Source organism: Tenrec ecaudatus, chromosome 1 (genome assembly GCF_050624435.1).
Source record: "Tenrec ecaudatus isolate mTenEca1 chromosome 1, mTenEca1.hap1, whole genome shotgun sequence".
NCBI classification, from domain to species: Eukaryota; Metazoa; Chordata; class Mammalia; order Afrosoricida; family Tenrecidae; genus Tenrec; species Tenrec ecaudatus.
Genome location: NC_134530.1, coordinates 46,693,285 through 46,709,325, shown reverse-complemented (window position 1 = coordinate 46,709,325; position 16,041 = coordinate 46,693,285). Strand labels below are relative to the sequence as shown.

Below are 16,041 nucleotides of genomic sequence, written 5' to 3'. Positions count from 1 at the left end.
GGATTTTCTGGGCTGTCATTCTTTATGGGTCCAAATCTCTAGGCCTTTTTCTCTCGGGGTCACTGGTGGTTTGAACTGCCAACCTTCAGGTTAGCAGCCCAGAGCTTCACCATTACACCCCTAGCACTCCTCTGCACCCTCCTAGGCCACTAAAAATGCTTCATGGAGGGAGGCAGGACTAAGTGAACACACAGACATCAGCTGTTCTTGTCCGCCTTGTCCTCTCAGCAGTTACGTGCTTGTCCCAAGTCTGGGAGGCAAGCAGGCGCAGCTGCACACAGAGACCTGTCAGTGTCCAGGTTTGTCCTCCAGGGGTTTCTGTCTGTCTCTCTGTCTGCTCCCTGGGCAGCTCCTTGAGGACAGGAACACAGAGAGGCCGTCGGAGGCACCAGCTCAGCATGACATCTTTTTTCCTGTAGGTTTCATGTCTTCTTGTTGAGAGTATGCACGACGTCAGTTCCACAGCTTCTCCCTGGGCGTCTTTTAATGACACCCCTCCTATCCTTCCTCGCCGATGCTGTTCCTTCCCCCCCCCCCCCCGTTTACATGAACTCACTGCCCCCGAAGGTTCCTAGTCAATGTTGCCCCTTGTCTGCTTTATCCTTGTGTGTATCCAGTCGGTGTCTGGAGAGTGGGTGCTTGTCGATATTCATGCACAGGTGACTGCATGCCCAAGTGAGGGCATGGCGACAGAGCAGCTTGCAGCACGGTGTAGAATGGATGATGGCAAGTTCTTGGCCCTGTCACCAGTGTCTCGCAACGATTAGTTACGAGGGGGGACAGGAACTCCACTGCCTGTCCTTGTGTCCTGATTGTCCTGGTCTCCGTTTGGCGCTGTTGGGTAAGCTTAGGACTGCTAACCTTGAGGCTGGCGAGTCAAGCCCACCAGCTGCTCTGGAGGTGAAAGATGAGGCTGTCTGCTCCCATTAGGATTTACAGTCTCTGAAAGTCAGTATTGACTCGTTAGCAGCGGGTTTGGTTTGGGGTTCATCTAACTGATACAGTCCTTGGATGGCACCAATGGTAGATAATGTGTTTGGCTCCGAACCCAGAGGCTGGTGGTTACACCCACCCAGGGCACTGTGGGAGGGAGTCATGCTATCTGCTTCTACAGGGTCAGAGCCTTGAAATCCCGCTGAGCCGCATCGCCTCTTTACAACACGTGAGTCAGGATTGACCCATTAGCATCTGTTTTGTTTTATTGTTTTAATCTCTAAAACATACTCTAGAACGCATCTCTGAAATGGGGATAAAAATACTGCTGGCCTCATGGGATTGTTAGGAGGATTAAAGGAGAGGGCCCAGGTCAAGCATCTAACATAGCCCTTCCTCCCAGGGCTTCCACGCTCTCGCTACGAAGCACGGCTGGGCCTCAGCAACCTCCTCCTTCACTTCATGTCGGCATGTCCCCTGCTTGTCACCCTCAGATCCAACAGCAGCAAATCAAGAGCGGAGACGCCCAAAACGCCCAGCAGCCCCGTGAGCCCCACCTTTGCCCCCTCCACGTGCCTCCTGCCCCCCTGCTACCTCACGGGGGACTCTGTCCGGGACAAATGTGTGGAGATGCTGTCGGCGGCCCTGAAGGCAGATGGTGAGAGGGTCTGGGTTGGAGGGAAGCACGGGGGGGGGGCCTTCATAAAACGGGGTGGGGGTGGGGGCGCAGCCTTGGTCCACACCTGGGAGTAGGACAGGCGGGCTGCACTTTGAAGGGAAGGCCCAGCTGGCTGATGCCTGTGTGTTCGGAATCTCTGTTCCAGATGAATACAAGGACTACGGCATCAACTGCGACAAGATGGCATCAGAGATTGAAGATCATATCCTTAGCCGGGCTGTGGCGCCAGGCTGTCTAGTGACTGGCCCAGCGAGCGTAAGAGACCCAGGGCAATGCGAGAGGAGGGCAGGACTCCTGGGCAGCTTGTGGCCCAGTCCTTGAGCCTGAGCTCGTTATTCGTACGGACAAGCAGGGAGCTTATGCTAGCCACTCGCTACCCTCGGCAGGAGCGGTACCTCGCTCCGTATTGAGAACAGCCCCACAAGGTAGCTTCCATGACTGCTCCCATCTTACAGATAGGATGACTGAGGCTCGGAGAGGCTGGGTCACTGGCCAAAGCTGTGTAGCTCATCGCAGTGGCTTTGAACTAAGAAAGTCTACTCCACTGCTGTGCCGGGCAGGCTGTGTCCTTGGTCGGTCAAGTCACCGGCTCCAGGGTCAGAAGAGGCCAAGTGGCTGGCATCTCTCCTGCTCAGCCTTTCCCTCTTCTGTTCTCTGATGGTGCCAGCTCCCAGCTTTCAGTCTTCACTAGAAACCAGGCACTCTGCTGGGCAGTTGACACCTCCCACCCCATTCATCCTGGGCAGTCTCTGTGAGCCACGGTCGTTCCCATTTCACAGAGGAGGAAACGGAGGCTCCAGAACTCGTGGGTGTCAGAGCTTGGCAGGTCTTTTGGCAGTGCAGAGGGGAAGGACCTTCCAAACCTTGGTCTTCAGATTCTAGATCCTGGGCAAGCCCTGCTCAGCCGAAGTCTCTGAAAGGGATCTTGTGTCCAGAGAGGAGGTGCCCACCAGAGAGATAAGGACGCACTGGACAAAAGATTTTTGTCGTTGGGCAAGCAAGTCCCTCCCCCTAATGGAGACAAAGCTTTGCAAGGCAAAGACTAGGAGGTGTGGAGGGAAGGGGGCCCCGTCTTCAGAGGTCAGTGCTCGCAGTGAACGGGACCCCTTCGAGGCTTCCTGGGAAGAGGGGCTGGGACCCCTCTGTGGACCACAAACTTCCCTGCTCCGGTCTCCGCCCCGGCTCAGCCTTTTTTCATCCAGTGCACTTTCTGGTAGTTTATACCCATCATCATCATTTAATTATTAACTGGCGTGACTTGAGCCAACGAGTACATTTTCATGATTTCTTATTAATTTGGGAACATACAGCCCAAGAGATCAGGGCGGTCTCGAGTTTCCTCTTTGTTTTCTGGTCCCTTCTACCGCCCCTCCCAGCGCGAGCTCACAGCTGGATGGTCCGGATCATAACTGTGCTGCCTGCACCCCCACTCTGCCCCCATCCTCCGCTTCCTCCAAGCTCCCCCTCTCTGTGCGAGAAGAGAGTCAAGCCCTGTAGCTCCTTTTCTGACTAAATGGGGAGACCTTGGGGTGGAGTGAGGGGAAGCCCGGGGCTTGGATACTCCGTGTCCTCTTTGGGGTGCATGTAGGCTCTCCCCCCGGGGTGAGCCCTGGGTCTGCTCTTCCTGTGGTCTCAGGAGGTGGACAAGGAGGCAGGAGGAGGCAGGCAAAGGCACTGCCAGCCCTCCAGGGCGCAGAGAGCAAGCCAGCCCCCACCAGCAGACTCAGAACCACAGTCCCTGCTGCTCATATGTGTTGTGTTGTGTTGTGGCATAGGCTTCCCCCGTGCTTTACTTTTGGTCTCACAGCACTGACAGGACAGTGCAGAAGAGAAGAGAGCCCCCATCCTGCCCTGACCCACCACTTCTAGCCAGTCGGCGGCTGCTGTGTCCACATTCCCGGCAGCCTCCTTCTTGGAGGTGGCTTTTCCCAGCAAGAGCTTTGTCTTCCTGCTTGGCTCGGCTCCCCAAGAGAGCGGGGCTGTGTTCCCTGGCCTCCCACAGGGTGGAGAAGGGTGAAGTGGCTGGAAGAAGCCAGCCCTGCGGGGAGGGAGGTGAGGTGGGTCAGTGGCTGCTGCGGGAGTGGAGGAAGCCTCGCAGACAGGAAGGGGCTGGCCTCCAGCCCTGCATCTGCCGGGAACTCACTGTGACCTGGAGGGAGGCCTGCACCCTTTCTCAGCACCAGCCTCAGCTGCCTCTGTTCACGAGGGACGCAATTCCCACCAGACAGCCCCCAAAGCCGGTTCCTATACAGAATGGTCGTAGGGATTCCTGGGGGGCGGGGGTATCGTGCTGGTGACTCCGTGACCAGATACACAGCTGTCACCCACTATCCAAGAGTATGAAAGCTGCCTTAAGCCAAGTTGTGTGTGCGTGTGTGCGCGCGCGTGTGTGTGCATTCTCAGACCCCCAAATTAAGGTAGCAGACCACATCAGATAACGTAGGATGAGAATGGGGTGTGCAGAGCCACGCCCAGGGAAAGCACCGCAGGGGTGCACGGGGAAGGAGCTGGGAACGCCACTCGCTGCAACACAAATGCTGAGGTTAGGTTTCCCTTCGCAGTGCTTTCATGAGTGACCATAGGTTCCAAGGTGGAACTTAGGTCCAAGTGAAATGGAGGGAGGCTAACTTTTGAAAAGCGGGGGCCTCAAACAGGCGAGTATTTAGAGCCTCAAACAGGCGAGTGGCTGCACGTGGTGAGTCGAGAGCATCAGGGTCCCCTGACTGGACTCACTGGCCAGACTCACAACCTCAGCCACGGACCCTCCCAGGCGAGCCGTCACCTTCATCATTGCCTCCTCGTGACCCCCAAACCCACTGTCATTGAGTGCATTCCACCTGGCAGCAGGCCCTTCAGTGTTGAGCGCTCGGTGTGTCCCAGGCCAACGTTTAACCCTCGCGTCCACCCTGGGAGATTAGCGTTCCCTATTGGATGAATCATTTTGTAAATTAGGACACTGAAGGACAGAGAGGTGGTGGCACTTACCTGAGGTCACATGGGAGGCTCGGACAAACCTAGGAGACTCCAGAGCCTGACGCCACAATCCTCACCACTGGCCGCCGTGCCCTAGCCCCAGAGGCCTACGGAGGAGCCTGTGCCTATGGAAGTCCCAGGAGGGAAAGAGGCAGCCCTGGCACTTCCTCGGGCGTCAGCCTTCCCTGCTCCCTTGCCCTGACCGACTGACTGGGCCTTGACCATGTCACATATCTATCAAGAGCTCAAGAGCACGGACATGAAGTACCGGAACCGTGTGCGGAGCCGGATCAGCAACCTCAAGGATCCCAGGAACCCCAGCCTGAGGCGGAATGTGCTCAGAGGGGCCATCTCCGCTGGCCTCATTGCCAAGATGACAGCAGAGGTGAGGGGGAGCCGGGCTCCGACCTCCGCAGGATGGGTGGGAGGGCTAGGCCCCTCGAACTTGGCCTCTGAGCTGCAATGGCTTATGACAAGTATGGATGCACCAGGCAGCTTTTGGAGCCAACACTTTGCGTTTCTCCAGCAGCTGCCTCCTGCAGAAAGGTGGCTGCCCTGTGGGATTCTGGCCCATCAGGATGGCGAGCACAGTGAATCCTCCTCCATCTCTGGGCTGAGCTAAATGTAAATTCAGTGGCCAATTTCGTCTTCACGGCAACTGATAGAGAAACGTTTTCTGTACCCATTTTCTGGATGAGGACTCTGAGGCTCAGAGGAACTCATTGGCTTATAGGTAGCTAGAAAATGTTGAAACCGGGAGGCAAACTGAGGCTTGAATGCTCCCAGTTGGTCTTGTTTGGTCTTATATTCTGGTATCTGCCTTGGAAAGATGTTTTGCGCTTCTCTGGTCCAGTTGGCTCGTTACTGTCAGAGCTAACTGAGGGTGGGGGGGTCTCATCCAGAGAGGAGGGAAGTTTGGAGAATCCAAGTGACTCAGAGAAAAGAAGTTGGAATGTTAGGTTTCTGGAGTCTATGGGTAGGCCTCAGGTTGTCTGGAAACTCTGAAGCTATTGGTAATTTGCCACTGTGCATGTTTAGTGCATGTGATGTGGATATGAGATGTGTGTGTGTGTGGTAAAATTTAATGTGGGGGAGTATGTGTGTGATGTGTGTATTCAATGGCTTGCAGAATGTGCTGTTTGTGAATAGAGTATGTGTGTTTATGTGTAAATGTGTGTGTGGCGTACATGTGTGTAATGTACCAAGGTAAATAAAAAAGTATTCCAGTTCATATATCACGGGTTTATTTTAAACCAAAGTCTGTGTGATCAGTGGATAACTAAAGACAAGTTTCTCTCAGTAATACCTTGGTCTCGTTAGGTTGCTTCCCCAAAAATCCACTCAAAACTGACATTCCGGGGAGATCTGCCGGCCAGATTGGAGGCACAGAGGTCAGCTCAGAAGGTTATGTCAACTGTCTGTTTGGATTCCAAAGGAGTCATTCTGATGAATGTTTCTCAAAGGACACAGGATGATCATGGAGCTTTATTATGAAGACGTGTAAAGAAAATAAATATTAAGTTGCCAAATGTCAGCAGAGTTGGGCCGTGGACTTAATCTCCATCATGACATTCTTCGAAGGTCGCACAGGCTCTCCCATGAGAATTCCATTGAGAAACCTTATCCCATGGACCCTTCAGCCCTGATCTTGTCCCTTCAGACTCATTTGCTCCCAAAATGTAAACACTCTTTCAAAGGAACATAATCCGGGTCCCCTGAGGACACCAGGAAGTTTGGAAGACAGCTAATTGGCCAACTGAGTGGAAGAGATCCATATTTGTGCCCATTCCAAAGAAAGGTGACCCGACAGATTGCTCAAACTGTAGAACAATATCACTGATGTCAAATTCAAGCCATACTTTGCCAAAGATCATTCAACAATGGTTACAGCGGTACATTGACAGAGAGCTACAAGAGGCTCCGGCCGGATGCAGAAGAGGACATGGAACCAGGGACATCATCGCTGATGTCAGATGGATCGTGGCTGGATCAGAGAACACCAGGAAGACATTTGCTTGTGGTCTATTGACTGTGCCAAGGTATTCAGCTGTGTGGGTCATAACACACTACGACTTTTCTTGGGAAGAATGGGTGTATCCTAACACTACACTGACTCGATCTGTCTACTGAGCAAATTACCAGAAGAGCTGGATTACACGAAGAATGTAACTACAGCACCACCAAGGCCACTTAAGGGCAAAACAGGCATAAAATAAAGCCGTGACTTGTTATAATGGAAAAAAGGAGTGTGGTATCAGGATGGGTTTATTAACAACCCGTGACTTGCAGACACCACAGCGTGCTGGCTGACCGTGAGGAGGGACGGGCTCGTGAAGAGCAAGGATGGCAGCCTTCAGTCTGGGTCACAACTCGATGGAAAGAAGACCAAGTCCTCCCAACTGGACCAATAGGTAGCATCATGGTAAACGGAGAGAAGATGGGTGCTGCCAAGGACGTCCCTTCGCTGGGACCCACAGTCAACGCTCATGGGAGCAGCAGTTGGGATCAGAGGATGCGCTGCTGTGGGTGGTCTGTGGCACATGACCTCTGGGAAGGGTTGAAAAGCAGGCAGGGTACTTTGATGACTAAGGTGCACCTGACCAAAGCCCTGGTTTTTTCAGTCACCTCGTATGCATGTGGAAGTTGGACATTGAATAAGGAAGAGCAAAGAAGAAATGAGACGAAGGTTCCCACTAGGCAGGACGGGCCGAGCAGCGATTTGAGCCCAAACAGGCACTTGGTCCGGTCCCAACTCTGGCAGAGGTCAAGTCATTCAAGCCATGCGATGTAGGCAGGTGACCAAGGGCCTGGCAGGCAAGGTGAGCATCTGGATTGAGAAAACTCACACAAGATGCTGCTGGCCTGCCGCATGCCTGCCTCTTCATGGCCTGTACTTGACCTTGCCAAAGCCCCCGGGTTTGACCCAGCCCTTTCCCACCTGGGACTGGGGCTACGGGTCCAGGTCTCCTCCAGTTCTTTGTATTCAGTCCAGGATGTTCCCTCTTCCTCTGTTCAGGCTCTCTGGAAACAGGGCATAGAGTGGGCCATGGGGTGTTCCTGGCCCTAAGGACAGACGCATTTCTCCCTAGGAAATGGCCAGCGATGAGCTGCGGGAGCTGAGGAACGCCATGACCCAGGAGGCCATCCGTGAACACCAGATGGCCAAGACAGGTGGCACCACCACAGACCTCTTCCAGTGCAGCAAGTGCAAAAAAAAGAATTGCACCTACAACCAGGTGTGTGGCGGGCAGGCGCGGGCTGTGGGAGAGGGGCTGGTCCTGAGAGCCACAAGGACCGTGTGGAAAGCAGAGGCCAGGGAAGAGCCAGAGGAGAAGGGGCTAGAACTTCAGGCCTCGGGGAAGAGGACAAGCCTGGGCATGGCAGCACGATACCCCCGCGGGTCTTCTCGGAAATGTTCTCCTGAGGACAGAATCGCCCAGCTCTGGGCCAGTGAGATTTAACCTGCCCCCCTAGTGAGAATGAAAGCCAGCGTCACAGGGCACGGGACTTCTCTGGAGGCACAATTGGAATGGAACTTAAGTGACAGGAGACTCGTTTTCCACAGAGGACAGGTTTGCGGCTTTCTTTGCCCCAGGGAGCACAGCCAGGGAGTGGCAGAGACACAGCCCTTTGGACCCTTAGGTCTAGCCCTTCCACCAGCAGGAGACCGGGTGGTAGTGTTAGTGCCATCGAGTCACTTGTCCTGTCAGTGCTGTGAGACCAAAAGTAAAGCACGGGGGAAGCCTATGCCACAACACAACACATATGAGCAGCAGGGACTGTGGTTCTGAGTCTGCTGGTGGGGGCTGGCTTGCTCTTCTGCACAACAGAACAGCTGGTGGAGGATCTGCATGGGCAGGAGAGTCAACCGAGGATGTGCCTGGGTCCTCGGGGTGGGTGGAGCCCACTGCCTGGGTGTGGAGACCCTTTCCTCCAAAATACTTAAAACCAGACAACTCTCTCTCATTTCTGGGGTGTACATGTGACGCCCTTGGAACGCCAGTCTTCTCAGATGCTAGTGGGTGTCTAGTCATTCTTCTATCTGGCAAGCAAGGCTTACCAAGAGGGCTGACCTGTGGGCTGTGGGGCCTGTGGCTCCAGCACAGAGGCAAGGCAGCCTCCCCGGCCAGGAGGAGCCTCTCAGAGAATTCCCAGGCGGAGGCGTTCAAAGATGTCTGTGCTAAGGGCCCCTGCTGTCTCCTGAGCTTATCGCCATGTGGAGTCGCGTGGGCCTGGGGCCTTGGCTCCCTCGGAAGTAAACCGCCTGTTACCAAAGGTTTCTCTCACCCGAGAAACCCCCTGCCACCCTTTCTGTCTCGGTGTCACTGCACGGCAGCCACAAGCTGTGCTGAGCACTGCTCCTGGCAGACTCATAAGCCAGGGACTCCCTCACATCACCGGCTGCCAGCTGACAGCGTCAGAGCTGAGTGTCAGCCCAGGTACAGCGTCTTCCTGCCACCCGGTCCGCTGCAGAGAAGCTGAACTGCAGCCGTTCCATCTGGGAACCCCCTGGGGTTGGTTGTAGGAAACCCCTGTTCCTTCACCTCTAAGGCTATGAGATGGTTGAGGGGTGAGAAACTGGGAAAATGACAGTCAGTAGCCCCAGTGAGCTTCACATCTCTCTTCCTCTCTGGGCCTCAAGTAATGCAGAGGGGCTAGGTGATCCCGAAGGATGCTCCCAGCTAGCTGGAGTTCCCAGTAGTAAGGGTTGTCCGACAGGGTGTGTCCAGCGTGAGTGAGGGCCCTTATCCTGTAGGACACAAGCTGAGAAGCCAGTGGTGGGTCCCCAGGGTTGGTGTCCTCTGCCCCTGTGGATCTCCTCCATAGTGGAATGAATCAGAATCTTTAGTAAGTTTCATGAGCAATTTTAATCAGAGTAATATATAGAAATATAAATTGCTTTATCTGTAATATTACTCAAATTAAAAACCAACAACAAAATTGCTCTGTAAAGTCTTTCAACATTGAATTATAACATTATTAGTTACAACATTCGTAACTGAGTGGAAGCCTGTAGCAATTTTAGCTCCATCTTTTCATTCTCAAAAAGTTAGTGATTTAAGTTCAGGAATACTGATTGCCCCAATATTCACCAGAAAAGCTGGTAAAACCACTGGCAGCAACAAAAACGACGGTGTGGCTGTAGGGCCTGCCAGCAAAACCACGTGTCAGTGGGTAATCCTGACAGCTTTGGCCACGGCGCATTAAATCCACTGCCGCCCAGGGGTTCCTGAGCCTGTCAGCAGACTGCTTCCCCTTCCTGCTGCAGAGTGGCAGTGGGTTCAGACCTCTTGAGTCACCGTCCATCGTGTAGCCCACAGTGCCACCAGTGCCCATGGAGCACATTAGGAGATCCATCGAGTCTGGCATAGACTTTCTGCCTTATTCAGACATGTCAGCTGAGCTGAGCAAATAGATTTTTGTTCTTATAGCTAACTACAGGGATGTGTTTATGGAGCTTAATAAAGTTCTGCAGAAATAACTGCACAAACATTTTATAGACAGTCCTCTGACAGTGTCACCTGGTGCAGTCTGCACACCTCTAGTGATGCCCTGCCGTTCCAAGGGGTGAATAAGGATGGGTGGATGGCAAAAGGCCCAGTTGAGCCTGTGATCCTGGCACTGAATCAGTGGAGAGAGGAGAGGAAAGCCCCCCCCCCCCAGCCAGGCGATCTCGGGGATGAGAGACGCATTCCTGTGGGATGGGAATCAGACTGCTAAGCTCTGTGATGTGGACATTGTTCCACAGACAGTGGGAGTCATGGCAGGTCCGAGAGCAGGAGAGTGACTTCATGAGCTGTCCCCTCTCTCTTAGGTGCAAACACGCAGCGCTGATGAACCAATGACTACCTTTGTCTTATGCAATGAATGCGGCAACCGCTGGAAGGTCTGTATTTTTCTCCCACCCATCATCCTCAGACACTGCCCCGCATGTGTGCCATCCAATGGGATCCAACTCCCAGCGACCCTGTAGAGCAGAGTAGAACGGCTCAGGATTCGCTCAGCTGTAGCTTTTATGGGTGCAGATCGCCAGGCCTTTACTTCTCTGGTTACCAGTGGAGAGCTTAACCGCTGTGCCACCAGGGCTTCTCCTGCCTTACTTACGGGTAAATCTGCCCGCAGCCCAGTGCAGCCAGAGAGGAGTTATAGGGGGGGTGGGGGGAGAAGGAACACATGCGCATCTTCTCATTCTGAGACGCCCCCAGCTGGGGTGGAGGCAGCAGCCCAGTGAGTCACAGGCTGATCCCAGCACAGCCAGTGGATCACACATGGAGTCAGACCCACAGAGAAGCAAGCTCTGGGACCACAGCTCTTTGCAAAGTGCTGTCGCAGATGTCTTTCCTTAGCACCTGGCGCCCCCGGAGGGGATGACAGACCTGGAGGGCTGAGCCTGGTCAGAGCCTGGAAAGAGTGTTACAATGCATAGGCCTGTCACCCAGGCTGCTTTCTGCCTTCTGCAAAGGCAGAAATGTCCTCTGCAGGCCTAGGAGCCAAGCAGAGACTCCTGGAGTGCTCCTCCCTGCCAAGCCTTCTGAAAGAAGTGAGGTCATGCGACTTATGTTAGTTTCCAGTAGCGTCCGACTTGCACCTGTGCTGTGTGACTCTGGGTCATCCAGACAAAGTGCAGATGCTCCCAATGTTCCAAGGTACTAGGTTTGCCAAGAGCTGGAGACTGGACATGGAATTGGAAGTGGGGAGCCCTGGTGGTAAGTCCCTAACCGGCCCTCTTTACTGTGTGACCGTCAACATGTTACCTCTTGCAACAAAAAGAGGGCTGCGAATGCCTTCTCCTGGGGTGCATGTATGGACTGTGTATCTGCACACATGCTCCAAACAGCTCCGAGCAGTGTTCCTTTATAACACTGCTTCACTGTCAGACAAGCAGATGGAACTGCTCAAACCCCAAACTCGCTGCCATCGAGTCAACTCCGACTCGCCACCACGCTGCAGGAGAGAGTTGACCTGTTCCCTGCGGGTTTCCAAGGGTGTAGATGTTTACGGAGGGGACCACCTTCATCTTTCTCCCAGGGCGCCACTGATGTTTTTGAACTGCTGACCTTGTGGTTGGCAGTCCACTGTACACCAGGGCTCCTAAATACAGAAAGAGTTGTAAACAGGGAGCATGAAGTCACACGGTTGGGAGCAGCCAAAGAGAATGCTCCAGTTCCTGATGGCTCCCATCCTGGATTGACTGACTTTCTGTACCGGGCTGAGGCCTCCTTAGAAACTGCTGTCGTATGAAAGGTGCGAGCCAGATGCTTATGTGCATCCCTATATTCACCTACCGAGCCCTTAGAGGTGGGGTCAGTCCAGTGGTCGAATGGTTTAGAGCGTGGGCTTTGGAGTCAGACCCAAACCCCAGCTTTACCACGCACTAAGTGACCGTACCTCTCCAGCCCTCATTTCTGCATCTATGACGGTGTTAATCTCTAACCCGCAGAGCTGTTTCAGGGATTATAGGGGGTATTATGTGAACAGGGCCTGGGCTAGCGCCTGTGGGCCTTTGTTGGATTAGAAAACGGTGTCCTTCTCTGCAGGCAATCCCAGCCTGTGTCAGGGTACAGAGCTCGGCCAACAGAATGCCAGGTGGATCTCAGCCCCAACCTGCCTCTCTTTGGCCAGGCTCCCTTGTTCAGTGAACAACTACACAACTGCATAAGGCACCCCCCGAGCACATCGGTGCTCGGTACTCAGAAACCACCGTTCTTATTAGTTGGAGCCTGTCACCTACAAGGACTATGAGTCGCTTAACCCCTGGGCCGTTTCCTTCCTTAGAAGACTGGAAGTGCCCACCTCAAAGGGTGGCTGTGAAATGGTCATTCCGCCCCGCACAATGGGAGCAGCTGGCGGCGGCGGCGATCTGGAAAAGGACATTCGGTGTGCTGCCAACCCAGCTCCTCCTGGTGCCTGTGAGTTGGAGAGGAAGGACCACCGAGGGGCAGCCGCACAGCTTCTGCCATTTCCAGGCAGGGTCATTGCCATGTGGGTGGTCTGAAGTCTAATCACAGGGACGGCAAGGCCCTAAGTGCCTGGCACCGGACTTCCGTTCATTTACTATCGTCCTCCCATTAGCCGGCTTGATCGTTCCCGCTTTCCAGACGAGTGCTTTGTCCGAGGTCGCGCAGCAGCTAGGGTTTGGTCTCTGGCCACCTTCGTCTTCATGTCCCCTGACAGCCTCCTTATGGGGCCACGGCGAAGCGGCTCACACTCCATTGGCTTTTTGGTGTTTTGCAGTTCTGCTGATGGAGCTCCCACCAGCCAGGATCCCAGGGACCGCGGCGGGGGACCGCACTAAGGAAGCACTCAACCCCGACCATTGGGGCTGGAGCCAAAATAAAAATTGAAATGAAGTAAAATGATACACTCTGAATGGGGTCATTGGGGCTAGGGGGAGGGTTCTTTTGCAAAGGAATTGTGGTTAGATGTCATCCAAGTGGTTCTGACCACAGCGGCCTCTAGGCACAAGGGAACAGAACACGGCCTGAGCCTGCTGTTGCAGCTGCTGTGTCAAGCCACCTCGTGAGGGCCTTCCTTCCTCTGTCGCTGCCCTTCCACTGGGACAAGCAGGATGTCCCTGCACATTAGTAACAATTGGCCAATGGGGGAGCCCACTGCGGTCAAGACATGAAGAGTTGGTGTTGACAGACCGCTTGGAGAAACTCGGTTTACAAACACTCAGAGCTGAGGAGTCTCACTGGTGAGGAGGAGGGCAAACCTTCCCTCACAGCTGAACCTCAGCCTACCCCTCGTCACTCCACCTCCACAACTGCAAACACGAAGCAGATGGGACTGTCTGGTAGAAATAGAAATTCTGGCCCTTCATCTTCTTCCAAGCTCTCTGTGGGCCCCTCTTACTAGACGGCTTTGGGGGTGCCTCAGGACTCCAGACCGGGTCTCTCTCTCTAGGCAGGGAACAAATCCTTCTTGAGCTCAGTCAGGTTTGCCAAGCAGAGCACAGCAGTGCTCTGTGTACCGGGCCCTGAGGAGGCCCTGAGGCTCAGAACCTGCCCAGACCCCAGACCTCATGGCTCCATCTGTGACAGCCTGAACTCTAAAGGAAACCTGCAGCACATAAGGACCCTGTCATGTTCTCCCAGATGGCATTAGCTTGCTTTTTCAGCTGATAGGGAATTCAGGCAAACTTAGAACCTTCCAGAAAACCCCTGGGGGCAGATCTGATGGTCCTGCTCTGGAGCCTTGATCTTAGTCTAATGACTGCCTCGGGTCTTTGGGTAGCCTCAGGCTAGCCACAGGGACTCTGTTTTCTTTCATCCCTGAAGTGCAAGGGACATGTGAACTCTTGGACCCCTTGTGCAGAGGCCAGTGGAATTCTGGCTGGCTTGGTTCACCTGTAGGGCAGTTAAGGGAGCTATCGGTAGTTAGGTAACTATCAGTGGTTAAGGTATAAAAGTTCCTTTTAACCTTGGATCTCTGCACTTGAGCTGGTTATCCCCTTCCTCCCTCCCTCCCTCCCTCCCTCCCTCCCTCCACCAGGTGCTTCCTCCTGTAGCTATAGCCTGTAAATGAAATGTATGTAGATAGATGCCATTTGCTTCAGCTTTGAAAGACTCGGAGTAGGTCCTTTGGAAGGATCGAAAATCCTCTGGCAGGAGATACAAGACTAATACACAACTCATCAATGGCAGAACCACATTAGGAAGCCAGGTCTGCTGCTGCTCATTGTGTAGAGAGCCACGGCTACATCAGCTTCAGCCCCTGCCTTCAGCAATGCAGGAAATAAGCCAGAGGCAAGGCCTTCCACACCAAGATGCAAGAAATGCCACACTGTAGGTCCACCTGCTTGCTGCACCATCTTGAAAATAGATGGGAATGCCCTGCAGCTCTTGTTGAAAGCAGATTCCGATGCAGTGGGTCCGGAATGGGGGCCTAAAGTGTTTCATTTCTAAACACATTGCCTTGCCAGGTGCTGTTAATGTTTCTGGTTCCTTAGCAAGAATGCAGACACCCAGGTTTCCCTCGGTAGATCAAATCCTCCTCCCAAATACCTGGACACCAAAAGCTGAACAAAATAGCACCTACTGTCCATGTAATTGTGCCATGCATTGGAGTTCTTGGGGATGTTCCCAAGCTGCCACCCTGAAGCGATGTTCAGTCGTCATGATCTAATTGTGTGTTCCAGTGTCCTAGGGATTTAGAGCTTAAGTGAAAAAAAAAATAAATGGAATCTTTGCCCTCAATAACCTTACTGTTTACAAAGATGAGTCAGATTAAACAGTAGAAGGACAAGCCGGCTCAAGTCTGCATGTCTACCTGTGCAAAAGGCCACAGAAAAGCCTGATGAGGCCAGCGTGTGCTCAGCAGCTGGAATTAGTGCCCTCCAACTGGTCTCCCCCGTTGGTCACTATGCACCCACTCGAGTTCAGTTTTTCAGTGTGACTGAGTTCTCAAACTGGCAAATATTGTGACAGCTACCCCCACTCCCACTCCTTACACCCTTTTAAAGCTTCCTTGCCCTCATTGCTCTTGACCTGTCCCATAGGTCCTGCTGCTTTCAGTTCTTCATAGCTTGCTGTACAAGTTGCCACAGGGCCTTTGCACACACTGCTGGCTGGAACACATGGCTTAAGCCCAATTCCCTCCTTGAAGGATGTGTGAGCTGCAATGGGCTCACATCAACTACACCACCACCCCACCTCACAGGAAGAGTGCCAGCCAGCAGCGGGGAAAGTTGTTAGCTGATGGTAGAGAAAGGAGTGGAAAGATAAAGGAAATGGTTGAGATGCAAGTCTTGCCAGGAATGTTAGGATCAAAAGACCTTGAAAAGGAGTATATTTAAAAGAGAAAGGAAACAAGTATATTCAAAATCCTATGGCCAACGGAGGCCCTCCCCTGCCCTGAATTGCTGTTGACTTCGATTTACAGTGATCTTCCAGGATGGAGTAGAACTGCCCGTAGGCTTTCCAAAACCAATCTTCGTGAAAGCAGACTGCTTCCCCTGTGAAGCAGCTGGAAGGTTTGACCTTTTAGTTAGCAATGGAGCCCTTAACAGCTTCCCAGCCGTGGCTTCTTTCCAAAGGTCCCCGGAGCCTCGTAGGCAGTCTAGATGAAAAGTCTGTCTCAGCCTCGTCCGGATTCACTCAACATTTACATCACCCAGTGCCCTACTGGCCCGCTGTTCTTCGGCATGTTCATGTCAACTACTTTGTTCCTTTCTCTCCTTCCTCCTTCACATTGCCAGTTACCAGACCTACAGTCTCTCCCGTCTCCAACCTCCTCCCGCTCCCTACCCTGACTGGTCTCCCAGCTCCAAGGCACTCCCTCCTGGCACAGGTATCCTTCTGGCATCGGAATAGCTCCAAGCATATAATTCCCGCAAACATGTTCAGTGGATTTCCACCTGGGATCCAAATCCAAACTCGGGTTTGATCTTCAAAGGTCCCCTCCACTATCTGGTGAATTATCTCCAGCCGAATACTGTCCCTTAAGCTCCCGCC

At 53.4% G+C, this 16,041-nt stretch overlaps 1 protein-coding gene across 1 annotated transcript in view; it reads left to right on the top strand.

Annotated features, from left to right (window-relative positions):
* The window catches only part of TCEA3 (transcription elongation factor A3), a 35,163-nt gene extending 22,226 nt beyond the window's left edge, over positions 1-12,937 (top strand). Inside the window, exons 6-11 of the mRNA XM_075552209.1 lie at positions 1,428-1,591; positions 1,758-1,819; positions 4,821-4,970; positions 7,675-7,821; positions 10,401-10,472; positions 12,821-12,937. Of these exons, the coding sequence (XP_075408324.1) occupies positions 1,428-1,591; positions 1,758-1,819; positions 4,821-4,970; positions 7,675-7,821; positions 10,401-10,472; positions 12,821-12,829 (604 nt within the window). The 3' untranslated portion in view covers positions 12,830-12,937. The remainder of the gene's footprint in view (positions 1-1,427; positions 1,592-1,757; positions 1,820-4,820; positions 4,971-7,674; positions 7,822-10,400; positions 10,473-12,820) is intronic.
* Positions 12,938-16,041: the final 3,104 nt, after the last annotated feature.